The sequence below is a fragment of the Sphaerodactylus townsendi genome, linkage group LG06 (assembly GCF_021028975.2).
Source record: "Sphaerodactylus townsendi isolate TG3544 linkage group LG06, MPM_Stown_v2.3, whole genome shotgun sequence".
Taxonomy (NCBI): domain Eukaryota; kingdom Metazoa; phylum Chordata; class Lepidosauria; order Squamata; family Sphaerodactylidae; genus Sphaerodactylus; species Sphaerodactylus townsendi.
The window spans coordinates 74924322-74946888 of record NC_059430.1 but is presented as its reverse complement, the minus strand read 5'-3'; the positions used below and the strand labels follow the sequence as shown (position 1 = coordinate 74946888).

Sequence of the window (22567 nt, the reverse complement as noted above, 5' to 3'; positions counted from 1 at the left end):
GAGATGGATATGAGAACATTTGGATTCTGGCTTCATAATTAAAGAAAATAATCTACTAGAGAGGAGTTCCAAGTTCAGATAATTTCTAAAAAAATGGAAGTTATAAGTGTAACACTACCATCCCCATTGAACAAAATGCAATAAGGTCAAATATTTATGTTGGTAAAAGGAAAAGAATTTCTTGTTTTTAATACTGAAACTGGTAATACTGGAACTGGAAATTGTTCTACTTCTAAGGGAAATCATTCTATTCCTTCTTAAGTTTAAGGGAAATCATTCTATTCTGTCTGCTACTGCATGTTTTCAGAGCATGCTTGCTATAACTTATTTTTAGCATGATTTTGAAAATTTAGCCCCACTACTAAAAGCAAGGGAAAAGGAGATGGTTGATGTCTTCATCAATTTGTTTTAAACTTATCTTTTGTCAAAATCACTCACAAAGATGAGTTAACCAATCTCTGGAGTGATTACCAAAAAAAAAGCCATCTCATCTCCGTAGCAACCAATATTATATCATGGGAAGAACAACATGAAAATGCCTTAGTAACCAGTTTATCATAATTAATTAAGATATCATGTTGTGTTTAAATGAAGGAGGATGTGTGTAGTTCTTTTGGAAAATGAGAAAGGTATCTTTTCACCTCCTGTGAGCATCCTATGTAGATTTTCAGCAGGGGACTCTTGCTGATCAATTATCTTGAGTTTTTAACAAGCTTGTTTGGAATAATTGGTATAAAAATAGAAACTTTTGAAAAAGTAGTCTCCAAAGCTATCTTAAAAGTCAGAAAAGTAATCCTGATGTGGAGTTTCGTGTTTATAGGTAAAATAAACATATTCTTCTAATACCATAAATCTATTTTTAAAAAGGTATACCAGTCATCCTAACTAAAATGGCATTTCCACAGATTAAAAAGACCCAATTCTTGCTAGACAATCATCAGCCCATAACTTTTTGCCCCTACAGCATATAATTTGTTCTTCAGCATTTGCAACCTTTTGGGGAATTGAGCTTCTAGCAAGTCCTGTCCCAATTTTTAAAGTCCTTGTAATCATCTTTAATGGAAGTTTGAATTCTACATTGACATTTCAATTAAAATTGCCATATAATTCTGTACAATTGTTGGTTAAGCTTTTTGGTTTGTTCTGGTTTATTATGCCATTCCATGATTGCAATAAAAAAGCAGATTTATTGGTGTGTTATTTTTGAGCCTTATCAGCTAAAATCACTATCTGTCTTTTTCTCTACAAAAGTACCATTAGCTTGGAAATAGAATCTTGCCACTACAATTGCTCAAAAATAAACATCCAGACATTTTGTGTTTTTCCTACTACTACTACATATATGTACATTTAGCTGAATTCCCCTCAGGCACTAAAGTGGAATTCCATTTGTTCACAACTGCACGTGATTATTACTTGTTCACTTCCTGAGGATGTGTGTACTTTGTAATGTCATGAAAGCAGAGTCTATGGATACAGTCCTAATAAAAACTTTTCTGAGAGTAATCCCCATTGAATAAAAATTGTACTTACTTCTGAGTAGGTCTGCTTAGGATTGCTTTTTGTGTGTAGAGTGTCATAATGGGTTCAGAATTGGTTATCCTGAGGATCTGTACTCTTGTATTTTTTGGAACACATGCTTCTGGTCTTTCTGTTAGCTCTAAATTAAACAGAGTTTAAACATTAGTAAATATTGTATATTTAAATTGAATTTATTTATTTGAACTATTTTTAATGTGTTAATGGCCAATTATGCACAAGGTGTCTGCTGCGCTGCAGGAGTGAATGCCTGTATGGATTTATTTCCCTGAGCCACATTTTCAGTTTCCATTCTCCCTGCACCAAGCAACACCACTTTAAGTGCAATTTTAATTTTCTTCATCGCCAGAGTAGAGGAGATTTGCCAGTGAGTACAGCTTTGTCCTAACATCTTCCCTCCGACCATGCCCAGCCTGCCTATTTTCACCTGTCACACTCTCTCACAGCAGAGAATGGAAACAGTGGGCAGGTGGTAGGCCAGGAATTTTTCAGATTTATTATGTCAGTGTTTGTTGTTTATAATATTGATATATTAATATAAAAAGATAATCATTGTAAGAATAATGCTTTTTGTAAATTTTGAAACCAAATTTTTCTCTCCCCCCGTTCTACCTCTTGCCAGAAAAGCACCAACATGATTGCAAGTGGATTTCTCCAGCCACAGTTGGATAAGAACTTGCATTGCAACCCCCACCCCCACCTTCCCGGATAAAAGAGCACTCGTCCCTGAAATCTCCAAGTGATATAAACTGCAATATAAGCTGCATAAGATATTTGAATTTTTAGTCATTGGACTAGCAAGATGATGGGGGGGAGGGGTGTGAGGGAAGGAATGTCCAATCACATCCAATGGGAACATGCATGCAATTGGGCTGAGCTGAACATGGCACAGCTGCCAATCCAATGAACATGATATCACTCAACCCTGCTACAAAAAACACTAAGCCCCAATAAAGGCTAGTGTGTGCCCCACTGCAGACAGGTGAGAAGTGCAGAGAAAGTATGTAATGAGTAACAATGGCGAACATGGCCTGAAACATTTACTTCTTTTTGGCTATGAAACAATGTGTGATTAGTGAGTGACTTGAAAGAAATATGGTTTTCATATCATTAGCGGACATTATTTCATAGCCTGCTTTGACCAAACAAAGTTCTCACAAAGATTATTCCAGTGTTTAATGTGAAAAATAATAGCCCTATTTGGATATAATGTAATCACAATTGTCTTCTGTTGCCCATCTTGTCTTGTTCATTCCATTCAACTTCAGACATGAGTTTGATTATCAGATTAACGTTGCTGTTTGGAGGCTGTAACTTTCTTTTTGACTGAATACAAATAACTTATACTTTTTTTTACTTTGCCAGAATATGCTGTTAAATATTCAGATCATTGCAAATTATACTTTGATTTGTGCATATGAAAGTATACTAATGATATTCCTGATTTTTTTCCTTGTTCTTTTTCTCTGTTAATTAAGCAGCAAATGAGAAGGATTCAGGTGACTGATGTTTTAATTGCATGCACGTCCCAAAGTGTCCTCTGTGTGTGTATGTATTTTTTTGAAAAAAGCACCAGGAAAGAAAAATGTATGTCACAAATGAAGTTGACTAACATGGGCCTGGTAGAATGCTACTACTAGCAAAAGGATTTTAATTTTAGTGTTTGGGTGAAAATGGTATTTTTAGAAGATTGAATAAATTCTGGAGTTCAATTTCTAAGCGGTTCTATATTGCATATAAAAATTGATCATGGTTTCAAAGCAGTTTTTATTATCTAAGCACAGAAGGGGTTATTTCAGTGCCTGTATATGTCAATTTTACCTTTTGAAAATTAGACTCTTTGTGAGTATGTACTGGTAGGCAAAAAGAGTTTAATTTGTATGCAGTTGTATATTCAATTTAATCTGCAGGAGTTGAGAAATTGCATTCACAATCATAGCCCAATCCAGAACCCCGCAACTGTGGGACGCCTCACTGCAACACTGCCCCTCTGCCTCCAAGAGAGTTTCTTGGTAGTGTGGGGAGGCAAAGAAAAGAAGAAAGCCTCCCCACCACCAAAAAGCCCTCCACTGGGCTGTATGGACTTACGCCAAAGGGTGGCGTAAGTCCAAGCCCTGGGTGCTAGCATTACGGCAACCAAATGCCAGGTAGAAGCAAACTAATGTCAGCTGCACCCCCGACCAGGCTTTCAAAATGCCTCCAACCATGCCAGTGCAGTGTCCTGCACTAACAAGGCTGGGGCATGGCACCCATTTTCTGGGTTGGATGCCAAAGAGCCACACATCTCTCAGGTGCCCATGTATCTTGCCCCTCTGCTGGTCCGTTTACCTGTTGCACCAGCAGGGAGGGCACCTGTGCCAGTGGAAAGCTGCGCTGGCTCCAGAGATAGGTCTTCCTCCTCCTTCTGAATTGGCCTGCCAGATGGGTAATTTGGTAACCAGGAAAACTGGCTCTTTGCTGTAGGGAACAGGTATAGTTTGGTTTCAGTTTTGAAAGAGAAGGGCTGTAGCCTGCAAGGAAAGATTTTTAAGTCCAGGAACATGAGAGAGTCTTTGGCTAAGCTGAAGACACACAGCCTCAATCCACCTACCTGAAATGAACTCACAATTTGCTTGTTTGTAGGTTGGTGGGGAGTGGCTTGAAGCTCCCTTTTCTTTCTTTGTTCCAACCTCTTGAATTTTCCCCAAGACTCAAGTAATTAGTTTCTAGGAAACAAATCAGTGGTCACTGTGACTTCCTTTGTCACCATGTTGGAGATCACTGGAGAATAGCGAATCTGAAATATTGTAGAACTGTGATGGTAATTTAACGTTTTAACTTTTAAAAATTGTGATCCTCCATCTGCAATGTGAAATACTGCAATCGCAGGTAGATTTGCCACATGATACTTTTGAATGCAAATGTAAGGATTAACAATGGTCGATTCTGAATGGTAGAAATATAACTGGTTGATGAAGGGAAATATCCTGGTTTGGGGAAGAACTTCACATGGGTCCCTCCCCTAAAGCGAGATTGACCCATTTCCCAGCCCGGAAACCACACAGCACCCAAATGACCCATGATATTTTCCTCAATCCGGGTTTTTTCAAAAAATCACCAAAATCACAATCTTTTTGAAAAATCCCAGATTGAACCCGCTACCGAGGGAATAGCATGGATGCCAAACCGCTTTATTTTTCCCGCCTTGCTGCCCGTTCTCCCATCTTACGTCAAGTCAGTTTCGTTTCTATTGAGCTGCCAATCGATGTGATAGCCTGCCATTTCAGAAACATCCCCCAAGTACATTTTCTCCACTTGGCAGTGGCTGTGAGCACCATTTCGCCCAAATGTTTACAGCAACGGAATCACAACAAATGGGGGCGTTGAGAGCAATGGTCCTATTTCATTTTATTTTGGGGAGGGGTGTGCTCAGAGCATATAGCTAGGCAGATGTATTTGGTCTTTGACCATAAATAAATGCTTTACTTTTAGCTAGGCAGATGCACACCTTTGGATGTGGATGGGACATATTGCTTTGCTCCCTTTTTGGACAGATTTTATTGTTTTGTATATCACAACATTAAGGGGGGGGGGGGGTTGCATGCTTCATGTTTACATGTGTCATAGTTTCAAAGCCCAAAACTCTTTTTCTGTGGTGTAGAAATGAGAGGAGGAAATCCTTCTTGGACTCCCAGGATTGCTGCAGATTCTCCACCAATTGGAAGCGTTCCCTTAGCAGTGGGTGGAAGTGGGCAGAAGGGGGACTCTGGCAGTGGAACCGTCAATCAGAATGCAGAAAAAAAATGAGATTTTTCCGCCCGTGTTTTGCATTGTAAAAAAAAAGCGGGTTCATGCGAAAGGGTGCAAAGAAAACAGATTGTTTCCTTCATAGGCCCTTTCCCCACTTACCCTTTTCCGAGGGTTGCTGCGCGCAATTCCCAGCGCGCAGCATCCCTGGCGCGCACCCGGGCGTCCCCACGACCCCGCGCTCTGCGTGGGGTCATCAAAAGGCGCCCTTTGAAAGAGCGCCAGGAATGCCTCGCGCTGAGGGGTGCGACAGCAGCGTCGGGGCGGCTGCGCTGTCGCCGCCCCTCTCAGTGGGGAGTGCCGAGGGACCCCGCGCTACTCTCCTCGAGTACCGCGGGGCTTAAGGTAAGTGGGGAAAGGGCCATAGAAAACGGGCACCCACGCAAAGGTAAAAATGAAATAGAACATATTCAAAATAACGTGTGTAACCCGTTGTTATTGCGCTGTGCAGAATTGACTAATGTGGATCTGAAACAGGTAGAAATTTGAGCTTATATATGGTACAACATATTCAAAATCCTTCTCAGCTGTGAAGCTCATTAGGTTCTTATGAGGAAGTTCTTGAATCTTAGACTAATCGAGCTCAGGAAAAGTATGGAAAGTAAGCATTCTGTACTAAGATGATTGATACTGACGTTAGATCAACCCATCTTTCCTTATGCTGACTTCTCAGAAGCTTACAGCCCAATCCAAATGGGGAGGGCAAAATGGATTTTGGGAGCAATGGAAGGCCCTGACAGCGTGTTTGCCCCCTCTGTCGGCATAAGGGGCACCCACACTGGCACCAACAGCAAACATACTGCTGTTGAGCACTCCGCAGCTCTGCGGTGGCCACACACAGAAGTGGGTGCTGCCAAGGGGAATGTTCCCAGGGGTGGAGTTGGCTTTATTTGACTTCCACTGGTATTCCAGCTCAGAAACATCATTTTCTGCTGTCGCAGACTTACACCACCTAAAAGTGTAGTGTTAGCCTGTTTCCACTATGGGGCAATTTGGGTCATAGGGGTGTTTTTGGATTTCCCTCCTCCTTGTGCAGCCTGAAGCCATTTTGCAGGCGGCATGACACAGCCTTTGCCTCGCTGTTCCCAGTCGCAGAGTCATTTCCCCTAACCCCTGCCAGTTTGGCTTGTGCTGCCCATATCCTATCATGTTTGTTTTATACCTCCAAGGAACTCTAGACAGCATAGATAATTCTCCCCTCCTTTGTTTTCTCCTCTCAACAACCCTGTGAAGTAGGCTATGATGAGAGAGAATGCTTAGCCAGAGGTCAGGCAGTTAGCTTCCAGTGAAGATTTGAACCTGGGACAATGCAATCCTAACCACTATGTGTGCTGTGTAATGGCAATGATTGCTTCCTGCATTCTTAATAAACCAGCGTGTGTGTATGTGTGTGTTTGTTACTAGGTGGCAGTGATCAGAAAAAATGGCAGTCTAATTTTAGTCCCCAAACTAGATTTCACCCAGTAATATAATTGTCCATAGAGCAGGAATTGGAGCAGATGCACTGCTGACAGCATGAGCTCTGTGGGGAAAGCATTTTGTGTGCATCTGTGTGGATTTATGTGCAAGAGCATGCATTTGCAGGAGCATTTTATGGTAGATACCTATCAGTGTCTCACTTCTGTTATGTAATCATGGCATTCCTGGCACAATGGAATCTTTTCTTTTCCTCTTTTCTTTTTTTCCTCCTTTTTTGGGGGTGGGGGGAGGGACTTGGTGCTACCACAGAATAAATGACAAGAGCCTTAGCACAGGGAAGGGTTGCCTTGGTGATGTTCCTGAGGTTAAGGTCACTTTCCATTTTCAAAGAAAGCCAAGGTAGTGATGTGATAGCCTTGAGTGATATTTGTGGGAGTGGTGAAAAGGGAGCTGCTGACAGGGTTGTGCTCCCCGTTCTCCTCCATCCTAGGAGAAGCACAGTTTCTCTAATGAGAATTTTGTTTTGTTTTGTTCCTTTCAAAGCAGTTTGATCCTGGCGAAAATTAAATTATGAGCTTAAACACTAGTTGCTTTTAATAGCAAAAGGAAAGAAATCTGCATTTTTTCCCCTTCATGCCACCCTTTTAAGGACCACTCATTTTCCTGAGAATGTGTCTCAAACCAGAGGGAAAGGAAAAGATGTTTTTAATTATGAACTGAGAAAATTGGCATCTGCAAAGGTTAACATTAATGGCACGGTTGGCCTCTAATAGACCCTCTAATATAAAAGCTGATGACTGATACAAAATACCAAAAGTCTGTTTTAAAAGCTAATTTTATTGCAATGCTAGAATAATTTCACAATATTTGACAATTTTCACTTTTAAGGATACACCAGAAAATCTAGGAAGGTCTAAGTGTGGTTTTCTTGAGGCAGTGTCTGTTATAGGTATTCAGCCTGTTTGGCTGCCCAAAACACCTGTTTATCTCTATGTACTGTATGATCTTTTCTTCCACACCCCACACATTTGGAAACAACCAATTAACATGACAGTGAATTCTCTGTGAGTTGCCTTTTTGATGCTGGTTTTGGTTTTGTCTTCACAGTGGGGTCTCCTTTGGTTTCCTTATTTACATATGTGAAGAAATGGCTCCTCCTCCCCCCCCCCTTTTTCCTCCCCTTCTCTGAGCAGGTATCATAGATTTGGGGGACTTAACAATGCTAGAAGGACATCAGGAAGAGATACCTGACCTAGGGGGAAAAGATAAACCCAGACTCACCCTGAGAGAGAGGTGGGGCCGGGGAACTGATAAAACCCCTGTCAGCAGAGCGGGGAGGCCTCTTCTAGCTGGGCCACTGACTGAAGCAGAGCTGTTGCCTGGGCTCTGGAGAGAGCAGCCATTTTTGGACCATGTGCTCACCCAGGGAGCTGACCCAGTCTTCCAGGTAATGAGAACTCTGTGAGGATTGTAACCTTCTAAGCTTAAGAGCTTACCCTATTGTAACAACTGCTAGAGTATGTTTAGAGAAAGGGATAGAGGTGTTGCATTTATATCTCATTCGTTTTGGAAACCCTTACTCGATATGGTGTAGTGCTAAAACCTACTTGTAACCATTTTATTTTTAATAAATACTTTTGAACCTTAGATGTGAGGAACAGTTCTCTGTACCACCTAGGCCTTCACCGCTGTGGATGCGCTATCGGAATAGGAGGGCACAAGGAGGAAGGCTGGCAGTTGGCAAGCAGCTGTTCCTCCAGGGGCCTCCAATCTGCCCTGTGGAACCCAGGAGAGGGGAACAGGGGAAACCGAGGCTAGGCCTCAGAGTTGGACAGGAGGCTGGGGAGCCCTGACCCTCCCCAGTGGTAAATTCTTCAAATGGTCAGGTAGTGGCAGCAGTTTACCCAGAGAGAGAAAGCAAGCCCTTTCAAGGAAAAGGTGGCAACCCCTGGTAGAGGCTTAGGGTGAAATAGGGCCTACCAGGCAAAGCTGGCCTGTTCCGTCACGACATAGGAGGAGGTCCCCCACTGCCTGCTGCATAGCTTGCCTGCCCCCAGTTCCAGGTTGCTTCCTTGTCCAAGCCAAGAATGAAGATTGCCACTGGGGGAAGGGGGTTAGCCCTTTAAATGTAATGTCAATATTCTTCATATTGATATTATGAAGGCTGCTTCCATTCTTGTTTTTTTAAGGGTAATGCCAGCTGTGGATTCCTGCGAGGAATGGGGGTGCTGTCCTCCCCCATTCCTTGTAGGGATCGTCGGCTGGAATTTCCCTAAAAAAACAAAAAAGAATGGTAGCAGCCTGCACAATATCAATATAAGGAATAATGATATTACACTTAAAGGGCTAAAAAAAAACCCCAAATGGTAATCTTCATTCTTGGTTTTGACAAAGAATGATCTGGAAGGAATGAAACCCCAAATTGAGAGGAAACATTGGAGTTTCCCTGCTCTCGCTAACCATGGGGCTTCCAGGATCAGCAGTGCATCTGTACAGATATCTCTGCCACAAAGGAAATGTTCCCTTGCTGCACAGCAGAGCAGCAATGTATAATCAATCTCCCTCTGTTCTGCAGACGTCAGTGTATCCCCCATGCTACTCATGGGGGTCACCATCCTTCATGAACTGTATTGTGGGGGCATTTCGGGCTGTGGGGGGTTGGCAGGGAAGGAACACATCCATGCTTCAAAATGTTAAGGGAGCTAACTTTAAGGCTTCTCACTTACTGGTACCAATATACCTAAAGGCTTATGCATATGTGATTTTTCTGACAATCAGTTTAGCATTCCATAGAAGCCGTGCAACTCTGAAGAGGACTAGTCATCAATTGAGTAGTATGCAAATACACTTTTTCATGGAGCGTAACCAAAATGGGAGTAGCCAAACTAACTGTGGTGTGTGAATTAGACCTCTTCTCTGGCAGTGTGTTCTAAGTAGAACAGAACACCTTCAAATGAGGTAACAAAATGAATTCATTCTTTTACTGATTGACTTAAGCTTCTGAATCTGATTTCAGGTAATGCTCACAGATGTTTCACATAAGTAACATTTGCAATACTGAGAAACATACATGCACTTGTAGTCAGTATAATTGATGTGCCTCATATAGATGTTAAATGAGTGTTATGATGATCTAACTATTCTATTGTTTTAATATGTGTGTTTCTTGCTGACCATAGTAACAAATAATAAGACTGGTAACATTGGAGGCTGTTCACAGAAATGCAATAGTCAGTGAAGACAATGTAAAGGAGAAGACTGTGTACAGAATACATTTTTTCCCATATTGCTTTCATGAAGCACGGATTATCTGCCAGCAAAACACTGGACATTCCTGCATCACGTGTAATCTACAGCTATGAAATAAAATTAATTATGTGGCTTATGATAATTTTCATACAAGAATTTGTTCACTTGATTTAAAAACAAGCAAGCTCTTTTAGAAGATAAAGACAGGTGACATTAGCACTATATGTTAGCCTGAAGTTATCTGCGTAAAGTCTCCATGTGTCTGCATCACCTTTCCATTATCTTGTGGAGGATTCTGTTTCTATTCAGGTCAACTGGAAATTTCCAGTGGACTTCAGTGAAACAAAAAAATTTCCCTGCTGTTGTACCCACAGCAGGTGATGACAAGGAAAGATTTTACTAATGACTGAATCAGTGTCATAGATTTTAGTTACAGGATCTAAAATGCAGAGACATCTTGAATAAGAGATACTCAAGTTGAACATGCAAATGCTTTGTGATTTGAGGCTCAGTGCTCTTCTGTGGTTGCCTGTTCTAAGTCAAACACACAAGTGTTCTCATTCTCCACATTGCAGGGTTGACTAGATACGGGGTTGCAGGGTTGACAAACATAACTTGTGTCTCATTTGTTCGGATGTGACCCATAACATCACCAAATGCAAAACTTGTCAGAGGTTTACTCCTGAGGTGCATCCCAAGAGGGCCTTCCACCTTAAAGCCACTTGGTGGCAAAAGACTTTGCACCACCTTGCAACAGCCCTGGTCCCAGACCGCAGCCTGGCCTGCTTCTGGTCACTCATCTCAGTCCGTGGACTGTCCAAGATCATCTTTGATTGCATGTTCTGCGTTTCCATCCTGATCTGCATCTGTCCATTCGGTGATTTCAGACCCTACATTCCAAATGTACCCAATCCACTCTTGTCCCAACTGAAGAGGCCCTTGTCAGATCTTCCATCAAAAAAGCACAAGATTAAGCCAGACTGTTCTGCTCTCAGGCAGGGAGAGAACTGGGGTTCCTGGGGGATGCTTTCCAGATATGCTGGAGCGGCTGCCTTTGCTGTGCATTTCCACCTTTTCCTCTAATATCCAAGGTACTGGGGACAACTCAGATTGCATCCTCATTGCTCCATACTGGCCAAGACAAATATGGTTTTTACTAGGTGAGTGGGTAAACTGACTGATCTAAGGACTGACCCATTTTTAAAGTTCTTTGAGAGCCAGGTGGTATTGCATCCTAGACTCGACTTCCTTCCTAAGGTAGTGACAACTTTCCACCCATCCCAGGACCTTGTACTGCCTTTTTCCCACAGTCTTCTTCTGAGGCAGAAAAGAAGCTCTGCTCATTGGATATTAAAAGGGTTTTATTATACTAACTCAGCAGGACCAGACCCCTGAGGAAGACAAGGTCACTCTTTGTTATTATGGTCCAAAGAGGGGTAAGACAGCTTCATCACAAACCATCTCCAGGTAGGTGATGGGGGCAATTAGGGAAACAGTGCCTTTTTCAGGTTAGGGCTCATTCAGCAAGGGCCCAGGGAACTTCAGCCATTTTCCACAGGAAGGTGCTGCTTATGGACATCTGCCAGTCAGCTCCATGGTCTACCAGACCACTACAACCTATTAGTGAGAAAACATGCTGATGTTGGGAAAACTGTTCTCTACTCTATGTTCCAGTAAGGGGAATCCCCACCTCCTGCTCTAAGTGAGTACTAAAATCCCCAATGTGAGGTTTCACTGAGACCACAGACCTGGTTGCATGTACCATAACTGGTGTTCATTTAGGTCTTCAGTGCAGGCACACATTCCCTCCTACCCTACTGGATGCTCTTTTTGTGCTCTTGTGGCTTATGGTTTTTTAGGGCATTCAGCAGCAAGTAGGAACTGGGTGAAGTGGGGGGAAGCACACCTTCCTGTGATGGTTTGGGTGGGAAGGAACCATCACAGATATCCCAGGGAGGAGAATACCCCCTACTTTGCTAAGGGCTAAAATAATTCTGCCGAGTCAGTTGGCCTATGCAGGCACAGTCCCCACTGTGTGTCTTCACTGAAGACCTAGATGAACACCAGTTGCAATAAGTGCAACTAGGTTTAACAGGATAGTGAAGCAGGCTGGGTTAATGGGTACAGTGGAACAAATGTACTTTTTTTCTGGAGAGAAAAAGGGGTTTCATAAGAAAGAAAAGGTAGACTATGGCCAGGAAAGACAATGAGAGACTTCTGTCCAGACCAGTTGCTCAAAAGCTGAAAGCTGAGGTCTTGAAACCTCTTTTATTGAGGTCTTTTGCAGGCAAGTTTTCTGTTTAGAAAGAATGGCTGCATGTAAATGCCCTCCAAGCTTAAAGGACTTATCTGAAGGAAAACAAGAGCACTACAAGCACTATTGAACTGAAGGCAGAGTAGAGCCATTTGTACATGCGGAAAGAGGACTTTCTTTGTAATTTAAAGCTCTTAGCGCATGTTCATTTCACTGAAAGAACAAAGGGCAGAATCAGTGAGTTGCCTGCTCACAAATATATTTTTATCAGACAATGATTGTTGTGCTGTTGAATGAAGATCAAATGGGATCAAAAATGGGTTCTGTATGCTAATTTGCAATTCTGCTATCTTCCTCTAAGTGGGAATTTGTTCTGTGAACCATGCTTGGCCATCAATTCAACAACATTGTTTAGTTGGCAATTTTTCAATTTTTTTCAATCTTTTTTTCTAGAGATCAGGTAGTTTTCTGCTAGAAACAGCCTTTTAAAGAAAACTGCATCAATATATGTGCGTCTGACTATGAAAAACCACATTTTGTAATAATGTGATGTTATAATGCCTCTCATTTTTATTGTCTTGTGAGGCAGTGTTGTTTTTGCATAAGGAAGTGATTCAGTTTTTTGTTTTAACATAAAAGTTCTTCTGGGAACCCAGTACACGGTCAAATACCAATAAAGTTCCAATCATTAGTAAGACACTCAAGGCCATGAAAAGCAGTTGTATGTACATGGCAATGGGCCAAAACAATGAATATCACATACAAAACACATCCCTGCTGAACTACTGTGATGTCAAGGAATATTTTTTTTTGCTTCTATATACTTAAACAATGAATTGTAACCCTATGAACTACAGGAAACCACTACTACTTTACCCAAATACCAAGGACTATTAACAACTATCTATTATACTATAATACTCCCAGCAAACGAGCTGCCCTAGCAAACTACTGCCAGAATGAGGAAAATGGGAGAAAATTATGCCAAATCCCAATTCCCGCAATGTCCCACTAACAAGAGTGACCCAAACTAGCTGCCAAGGCAAGTCCTTGCCGCCCGCAAAATGGCTGCCCACCAAGGGGCCGGGAGAAAACGAACCGGCCGACGTGCGTGCTCACCTAGGCAAGCCGCGCCGCCACCCCACTACCCAACCAGAGCACTGGCTTCCCCCCCCCCCCCCGGCCCACTCTTTTCTCCATCACTGCTCGTCAGACCTCTACCCTCAGGCTCACGGCCCTCGCAGCGCCAGTGGCCAGCAAGTAGTTCGCTTGCCAGATGCCTTGAAAAGAGGCAGAGCCGAGCTGGGCGCTGACTTTTATAGCCTGCCCAGCTCCCTCGTCACGTGACCATCATGTGCCCATCCGTCCGATTGGCTGGAGGGAGGAGAACAGCCACTCCATCCTCCCCTGCTACAATGGCGCCCCGGGTGACTCCGGTGCACTTATTTCTTATCAATGAGGAAGAGGCCATGTGTTAGGCCCCTTCCGCACATGCAGAATAATGCACTTTCAATGCACTTTACAGCTGTGCGGAATAGCAAAATCCACTTGCAAACAATTGTGAAAGTGGATTGAAAGTGCATTCTGCATGTGCAGAAGGGGCTTCAGACTGTTGGCATACCATACCATTGCTATGAGGGAAGTAAATGGGCAGTTTGCCTCGGTGAAAAACTTCATGTAGGACTCAGTAGAATCTGTGTTCGGCAAAGCAGAGGGAGGGGGCTTCTGCAAAACAACAGACTGGAAAGCAAAAAGAAAAGAGATAAAAAAGAGCATCCTAATGATAGATGGCTATCCTGTTGATGGAAAAGTGGTGTGGAAGGGACAGAATTTCACAGGCTGATATAGCTAATGCAGTTTTCAATATGTCAATCTCTATTAAATGTTTGGATTTGTTCACATATAGTGGGGTAACAAGAATATCATTTTTATATATGTTCCTTCTCTTGTTTTCAGCCTGTGTAAATACAGAATGAACTTGTTAGGAATTGACATTCGTCTGGGGTTTTAAATAATTTCATGATTATGTTAATATTTTTGCCAACTCTGAAGTGCATTCTGCAACTATATCTGAATTTAAATTAAACTTCATATTTCTTTTAATACCATTGTTATCTCCTATGCCTACGTCTCTTTTAGGGTTCCCATTGTGAAGGATGTGTGTACTTTAGCATGTATTTTATAGGTGAAGTTGGTTTTCCTTGAATAATCCAGTTTTTACTTTGTATCTTCTTATTGATTGTTGATGCTTATTGTTAATTGCTGGCTTAGGAGCGTAACTTGTGGGCCTCAGTTGTGAGAGATACGAAAGCTTGAAAGGGTCAACTAATTGCATAGCACTGTTGTCCTTTTTCAATTTTTAGATAAATCGTACCTTGTTCTGTTTAGATTATACATTCGTGGTATTACGCTGCAAGAGAGAGCATGAATTCTGCCAGTTGAGTACAATAATTAATCCATCATGAATATCACTGTAGGCATAGCATGATAAAGGGAAAAACAAGTCCCTGGCCTCTGATTCTTTTGTGCAGCTGACCTTGGAGAGGAGCAGAACTTGCCTGTGCAGAATCTGAACATTTAATATGCCACTAGAAACGCATGTAATCATGAAAGGACTGTCTATGGCTTCTGTTTTCTTGGTAGGGAAAATACTCGCATGTCCATACAGCTCTGATCACAACAGCAGTTAGAATCATTTGCATTGAAAGCATCCCTGGAGAGCACAGTGATGTCGACTTCTTGAAATCACGTAGCCAGTGCATTGTTTCATTCCCTATCCTATATTTTCTTAGCTGCCATCATCCTGGTTATGTTTCTTTCACTGCAGAAACACTGAATCAAGCACCTCCTTCTGTAAAGTTGGAAGAGATTATTCATTTAGCAGAGCTCTGTATTGAAGTCCTGCAGCAGAATGAAGAGCACCATTCAGAGGTGAGGATAACAGCATTAACTGTACAATAAGGCTTGATAGCCACCCTGTACGGCCTCGGTGTGAAGCAATTCTGTCAAGAGACATTATGGCGAAAGCCTCTGATATATGTTAAAGGCAATTCACATTTGCTGAGCCATAATTGTTTTGAAGGTTATGGAAAGTGAAGTGAAATAAACCCATACTTGGTCCTCTTGAATAAGCTTCAGGTTTGAACATTTTGAAAACATACCTCAGATAAAATGGAAGGGAAGGGCAGAGGTAATGCCAACCGGTGGTCCTGAAATCACATGAAGAATACAGGTTAATAGAAATTGTTCTGCCAATCTCACCTCTAGTTCCAAATCCAAGCAAAATAAAAAAGGTGTGTCATGTGTCTGACAATTTCATATGCATAGTTTTGTAAAACAGAAGGGGAAATTCTGCTTAATATTGCTCTTCTGTAAAGCTGATTCAAGAAGTACTCCCACTTAATTAATTCTTTTCAAGGTGCGGGCACAATTCTTCATGAAGCCCTCATGCAAGCCTGTTGAAGTAAGCATGGAAGCATTGCATTCACACACGTCCTACTTATTTGGGTCATGCTCATGCAGGAGGCATTTCTAAATAACTCATGCTGAAGATAAGTGCTGTAGTAGATTTTACAAAAATTAAAATTTCCCTTAGTTAATAATAGTAGTATTTTAAAAAATCTTATCAGCTAGGTTTTCAGTGATGCCTGAAAGTTCTTGGGAGGAAGTTCATATTATAAAATAAAAAATCTTTTATAATTTTCTGGGAAAGCTTGCAAAGTGGAAAACTAAAGATATAGTGTCTATAAATATGATCATTCAAAACATCTGCTTTTTCCTCACACTGTTGGTTCTAGATTTTAGCTTACATCTGTCATGTGTGAACTTGTTATGGATATTTTATTTTATATGACAGAAACAGCTGCTTCAATCATTTGAAATGAATTCCCAAAGGGCATTATTCTGTACTGGTATTGCCACTGTGTTACGCTGTAAATAATTACTTAATAATATGTACATTCAAGTTTTGTCTTCTGAGGATGTGTATTAAAGTAGAACTTCAAAAAAGAAAAGTCCAGGGAAGTTCCAGAAATTAAATTATGATTGAAGGACTACATTCTTACATTTAATTCCGCAAGTGTGTTTTGTTTAAAAAAATTCATTTCCTGAAATAATAAAAGCAGCTGTAACACTTGTAATCTTACTACTAATAATAGTTTGTTAGTCAGATTCCAACTGAATAATTGTGTTAAAACCCATGTTAATATGCTAAAAATATTAACACTTGAAAGTAGGCTGAGCTTGTTAATGAAAATCTAGAAGTTCCATGAAGGTAGTAAGAAGATAGTAGCCATAACTTGCTGGCTTATACTCTATGTTTTAACAGTTTGACTGTTTTTTCCCATTCCACAAACTTCTCAAATGTGGATTCCTTCAGGGAAAAGAGGTATGTTACTCATCACTGACTAAACATTATATTTTTGTATGTATTCATGATTTCATGCATGGGTCTGTTAAGCTCTTTTTAACATCTGGCATACATTGTGCTCTTTGATGGCACTATGTTGCCAGTTTTCTCACTGAAGTCTTTCCGGTTGCACTTTTTTGCTTGAATCTGTCCCAGTGGATATTTATTAATGAGACTTTAGTCTGAGGCTGCTTCTATTGTGGGGTCATAGAACCTTATGCAAATCATAATGTCATCATAAACTCAGAACGGAAGTCAGGAAGGGCAAACAGAGAGATTGTGAAGTCAGTGTTGTGAGCTTCTTGAGAACTATTGCTGTAGTAGGTTTGGGCCCCATGTCCCATGCGAAGCTCTAAATCACTCCTGGAGCCTGTAAGAACTCCAGCAGTGATACAGATGTCAGTTGGGTAATGTAAAGAAATTTAAACATATCTTACCTTTCAAGTCATGCCTCAAAGAATCTTCAATCCCTATTTGTGTCTGAAAAGAAGCCACAGAGACCAAATCCCTATGCCTCCTCAGTGTAGGTCAGAATATCAGCAGAGATTGTCCAGGTAGCATCTAGGCTGGGATAACCACAGTTGCTGTTTCAGATATAATAAGCAATAGTTGATCTCAGCCTTCATACTCATATAGCCCTGTTCATAAATTATGGTGAATGGCTGTACAATCAATGTACAGTGTACACCTGATTTTTTTCTTTATACATTCGTTGAGTAAGTCTCATGTTACATTTAACACATGTACAGCTAAACATGTGGTTGATACCTCACATTTATTGAGGTGCTGGTTCCTTGGATAACGAATGCAAGTTGGCTCTTACAAGCAGATGTTTACATATACAGGCAGGATATATGTGTGCTCCCTCTAATAATTATAGTAACTGGGCTCCATTTAACAGGAGGAATATCAATTATGAGGTCATTAAAAACCCTTGTACATTTGAACCATTCAGTTTCAAATCCAGGGATACAATGCTCTTAGCTCAAAGGAGATACAACTGCTTTGAACAGCTTGGTAGTCTCCAGAAGTGATACGGGCAGCCTCAATATTCATTGAAAGCTTACAAAGTGAGTAAAGGCCCCATGAAATGAGAATTCTTTGACCAACGACCTCATTCTCCTGTCTCTCAAATTGGGTGCATTGTGTCCCTGGATTTGAAACTGCAAACTTACAAAGGTTCCAGCACACCACATCATGGATGTTCTTTGTCTCTAGCTGCTGATTAGTATTTGCATGTATTTATACATTTTGTGCATTTACACATTTTGTTCAATTTTGTATAAACTTTAGATTGTTATATAGCACCAGCTGTGGGCATGTGTGCTGACTGGTTCTTGTCTGAGATTAAAGTTGCATTTGTTAAACTGGTTCCTGTTTGGGTTAAGAGTTATTAGTTCATATGGTTTGTGAATGATGTCATGCCATGTGCTACTTTTAATAGATATTATTGGGGAGACATGGGGAAATGAGGATGAAAGGTGACAGCACCCATGCATATCTCATAAGGCACTGGCTCTGAGCAGGGTTCAGTCCATTGGCTTTCATCTTCTGAATGTGACTCCTTTGCAGTCCTTTGTTTGTGCTGCTTTGCTATTGCCCAGGACAGATGTTTTTTGTGAATATGTGATTACCATGTTCAAAAACAGAATTTGGTGATAGATATAGGAATCACAACCTAAGTGTATGAAGATATCTGGCAACTTTTTAAAAGAGTAGGGGATGCTGAAAGAAGAAAAGGGGGTTGAGCAGGATTTCTCCAGGAACACGTGTGCAATGCCCTCTATAGGTTTTTGTCCTCCATAACTAGCATAACAAATTGTACCATCTAAGTATATGGAAATATATCACATTTATTTATTTGCACAAGTTTAATGATAGAACAGCAGCTACACTTGGTCCCTGGTTCAGGCCCTAGCAATTTGAGCTAAAGGATCTAATTGCTCCCTCCCTTCAATTGGCCATGCTGGCAGGGGCTGATAGGAATTGTAGTCCATGAACATCTGGAGCACCATAGCTTGGCCACCCCTGATCTAAAGTAACAGGTATTTGGAAATACCTTTCTTTTCCTGAGATAGGGAAATCTACCTCTGGTGAATCAGTGAATCTGAATCAATAAAATGCTGCTTTATTTTTTTTTACAAAACTCAGGTTTTCAAAGCACTGCACTATTTTTATTTTTAAGTACAGTATATACAGAGCCTTGCTTTAACTAAGTGAAAATGCATTTCCCTCTTTCCATCTCATTTAATTGTGAATGAAAGACAATGCAAGTTGAAAAATTTTATTGTTATTTATACGTTGTTTTTAAAACATGTTTCTGAATTACAATGCAGGCATTTGCTTGGTGGCCAGATTTGTTGGCTGAGCACGCAGAAAAATTCTGGTCCCTCTTTACCGTTGACATGGATGCAGCACTAGAGGCCCAGCCATCAGACTCCTGGGATAGTTTTCCTCTCTTCCAGCTGCTAAATAATTTCCTGAGAAATGATTGTAAGTTTTTCCAAATTTTGCGGGTTTGATCTTGATTGTCCCTGCTTTTCAAGTGTTGACCATGCTTATCTTCTGGGATGAGCTGAATTAGAAGCTGAAAGAAATATCGTTATCTAATTTCTACTTTGCCTTTACCACATTCCTGAAGGTTTCAATCCTCTGCACATTTACAAGGGAGTAAACATTATTGGACTCAATGGGACTTACTTCAGGGTAAGAATGCAATGAATTGGGCTACAAGTCAGCTATCAGTTATTAATACATACAAATAATCAAAAAATAATTTCCTACAAATTTTTAATAAATGCCTTTGTAGATTGACTTTGGTGTGCCAGTGATAAAGGAAGTTGCAGAAATCCCAAGCTGTATACCATGTAGAAAGCCTGGTTGAAATTGGCAAGGTACTCAGGACTGAACATTTCAGAGCAAAAAAATTAAACAGACAAGCCTCTCTCGACATCAAAGTGCTTTGAGCTTTATTTCTTTCCCATGCTTATTTCCCTTGAATTCTTTGTAACAGTGCATTTCTAGGCTTCATTCTAGGAGCAGCAGTGGCGTAGGAGGTTAAGAGCTCGTGTATCTAATCTGGAGGAACCGGGTTTGATTCCCAGCTCTGCCACCTGAGCTGTGGAGGCTTATCTGGGGAATTCAGATTAGCTTGTGCACTCCCTCACACGCCAGGTGGGTGACCTTGGGCTAGTCACAGCTTCTCGGAGCTCTCTCAACCCCACGCACCTCACAGGGCGTTTGTTATGAGGGGGGAAGGGCAAGGAGATTGTGAGCCCCTTTGAGTCTCCTGCAGGAGAGAAAGGGGGGATATAAATCCAAACTCTTCTTCTTCATTCAGATGCCATCTACAAATTTTAGGTTTTTTATACAAGCCAGAAAATCTTTGGTCTCATGTGATATTTGTTGTTGTTGTTTTCTCCTTCCCTTCGTTCATGGCTTAGAAATGAAAAATTTACTGGGTTGGAAGGCTAAGACAAAACTAAAAGCCGTGGTTTTTGCTTTTGTCTAAACCAGATTCTAAGCTACCATTTAAGCTTGGTGTGTTCAAGAGAACAAGCCTTATTTTGTTGATTTGTCCAATTCACTGGTTGAATAAACAGCAGCTGTTCCAATTCAGAATGTGATGGTGGGGGAAGGCCAAGTTGTTGTTGTTGTTGTTGTTGTTGTTGTTGTTGTTGTTGTTGTTGTTGTTGTTGTTGTTGTTGTTGTTGGCCTTTCATTACAATTACGACGACGACGATGGTAGATTTCACAGCTGCCAGATCTTTAGCTGGTTGTTGGCCTTCCATTACAATTTGGGATGTCGCCTAGCATGCCGGTTACCACTGGGATGACCTCAGCTGGTTTGTGCCATAGATGCTGAAGCTCGATTTTCAGATCGTGGTATCTAGTGACCTTCTCATGTTCCTTTTCAGTGACCCTGCTGTCACTGGGTACTGCTATGTTGATGATGGTGACATTCTTGTCCTCGATCACAGTGATGTCTGGTGTGTTGTGTTTCAACACTTTGTCCATTTGGATTAGAAAGTCCCACAGGATCTTGACCTTCTCATTTTCCATTACTTTCTCTGGACAATGTTCCCACCAGTCTTTAGCTGTTCTTATGTTGTAATTCTTGCATAAATTCCAGTGGATCATCTTGCCCACTGAGTTCTGTCTCTGTACTCAGTCTGGGCAATCTTTTTGCAGCAGCTGAGGACATGATCTACAGTTTCATCAGCTTCTTTGCACTATCTGCACTTTGCTTCATCCGAGGATTTTTCGATTCTGGCCTTGATCAAATTTGTTCTAATGGCTTGCTCTTGGGCAGCTAAAATCAGGGATTCAGTTTCCCTTTTCAGAGTTCCACTTGTTAACCACAGCCAGGTCTTTTCGTTGTCCACCTTGTCCTTTTGGAGCAAAAATTAATATAAGACCCGGTCTTATTTTCGGGGAAACTGGGTTACTTTCAATTTTTCTCACTTTGGCTGTTATTTGTTGTTTGGTGATCTCCAGTGCTTCTTCAATTGTTCTAGTGTCTAGCCCAGGGGTCTTCAACCTGCGGCTCTCCAGATGTTCATGGTCTACAAATCCCATCAGCCCCTGCCAGCAGGGCAAAATGAACATCTGGAGAGCCGCAGGTTGCAGACCCCTAGTCTAACCAGTACCGTCTAATTAGTTCTTTCAGGATCTTGCCATTCTTTAATCTTTGTTCTTTCATATGTTTCAAGTTACTGGCATGTGATCTTAGTTTTTGATCTTCAGTTCCAGTCGAATTTTCCACTTTGGCTTTGATGGTTGATTTATCTTGCATTTAGGTAGTTCAATGCCCAGTTCTCTTGTGACCACTACTACAATACTGTACATGAGTTTATTGGTTTGTTTGGTGGAAGTTGTTTCAGTTGTCATCAATGCCATGTTTACATCCCTCATTATGGTTGCCAGGTCTTTTTGGGGCACCATTTTCAATGCTGGCATCTGTTGTCTTTCCTCATTTGATTGTCCATACTGGATGATCTCTTCTCTTAGTTCTTTTTGTCTTTCTATCAGCCTATCAGTTTTTTCTATGGGGACTTCCACTGGTGACTGTACTATTATTTGCTCCCCTGTACTGTCATTTTCATCTAGCAGTTCTACTATTATCTCTCCTTTTGTTTCTGGAGTATGTACTGTTCTTTCTTCTGGTTTTACAGTTGATCTCTTTTCACAATTTTTCTGGATTTCTTCTAGTTCTATCTCTATAAACATTTTATTCCATATGATGCGTCGCCTTTGAGCTGCCAGTCTTTTCTCTGTGATAGTTGAATCTGGGTAGTGTTGTTTCCACAATTCATACATCTGCTTCAAGTATCCTCTTTTTTTCTGGATCTTAGTTGTAGCAACAAGGCATGGTGGCACGATTTTCTTCCCCTTGGGGGCTCATAGACCCAAGGACTTCTTGGCTTTTTCTTATGAACAAACAGGAGTTTGTTTTGACATCTGGATGCAGGATTAGACTCTTATACGGTATACCACAGACTGTGTCATTTGTTGATAGTGAAATAATGCAAACTGTTCAGAAGCTGACAGTAGGAAAAATTCCATTGGAATACTGACTTAGGGCTCTGAGGGGATATTCAATATTTAGGCTACTACATGCAATATTAAACAGGCTATGAATATTAAAAGAGAAATGTGGGCATTGCTGCACTGTAGTTTATGACGTATATAATAATTTTTCCTATGGTAGATGAAAGCAAAGGATTCAGCTCTTATCTCTCATTAAATTTCCAGAATTTCTCCTGCATGCTAACACATTTTGCTCTGTGCCCTGCTGGGCTGTGGTTTAGATAATTCTCTAGAGAAGGCATATCTTGTCTGGAGGCATCAGTATTCTATAGTACAGTGGTATAATTCCATGAAAGTTGTGATACCAGCAACGGCGTAACGAG

The 22567-nt window shown here is 41.2% G+C and overlaps 1 protein-coding gene across 1 annotated transcript in view; it reads left to right on the top strand.

The window, feature by feature from the left end:
* Positions 1-22567, top strand: part of CADPS2 (calcium dependent secretion activator 2) — a gene marked incomplete at its 5' end in the record, with an annotated part of 402437 nt that overhangs the window by 287407 nt on the left and 92463 nt on the right. Inside the window, 4 exon segments of the mRNA XM_048501584.1 lie at positions 3021-3038; positions 15075-15178; positions 16626-16634; positions 18992-19148. Of these exon segments, the coding sequence (XP_048357541.1) occupies positions 3021-3038; positions 15075-15178; positions 16626-16634; positions 18992-19148 (288 nt within the window).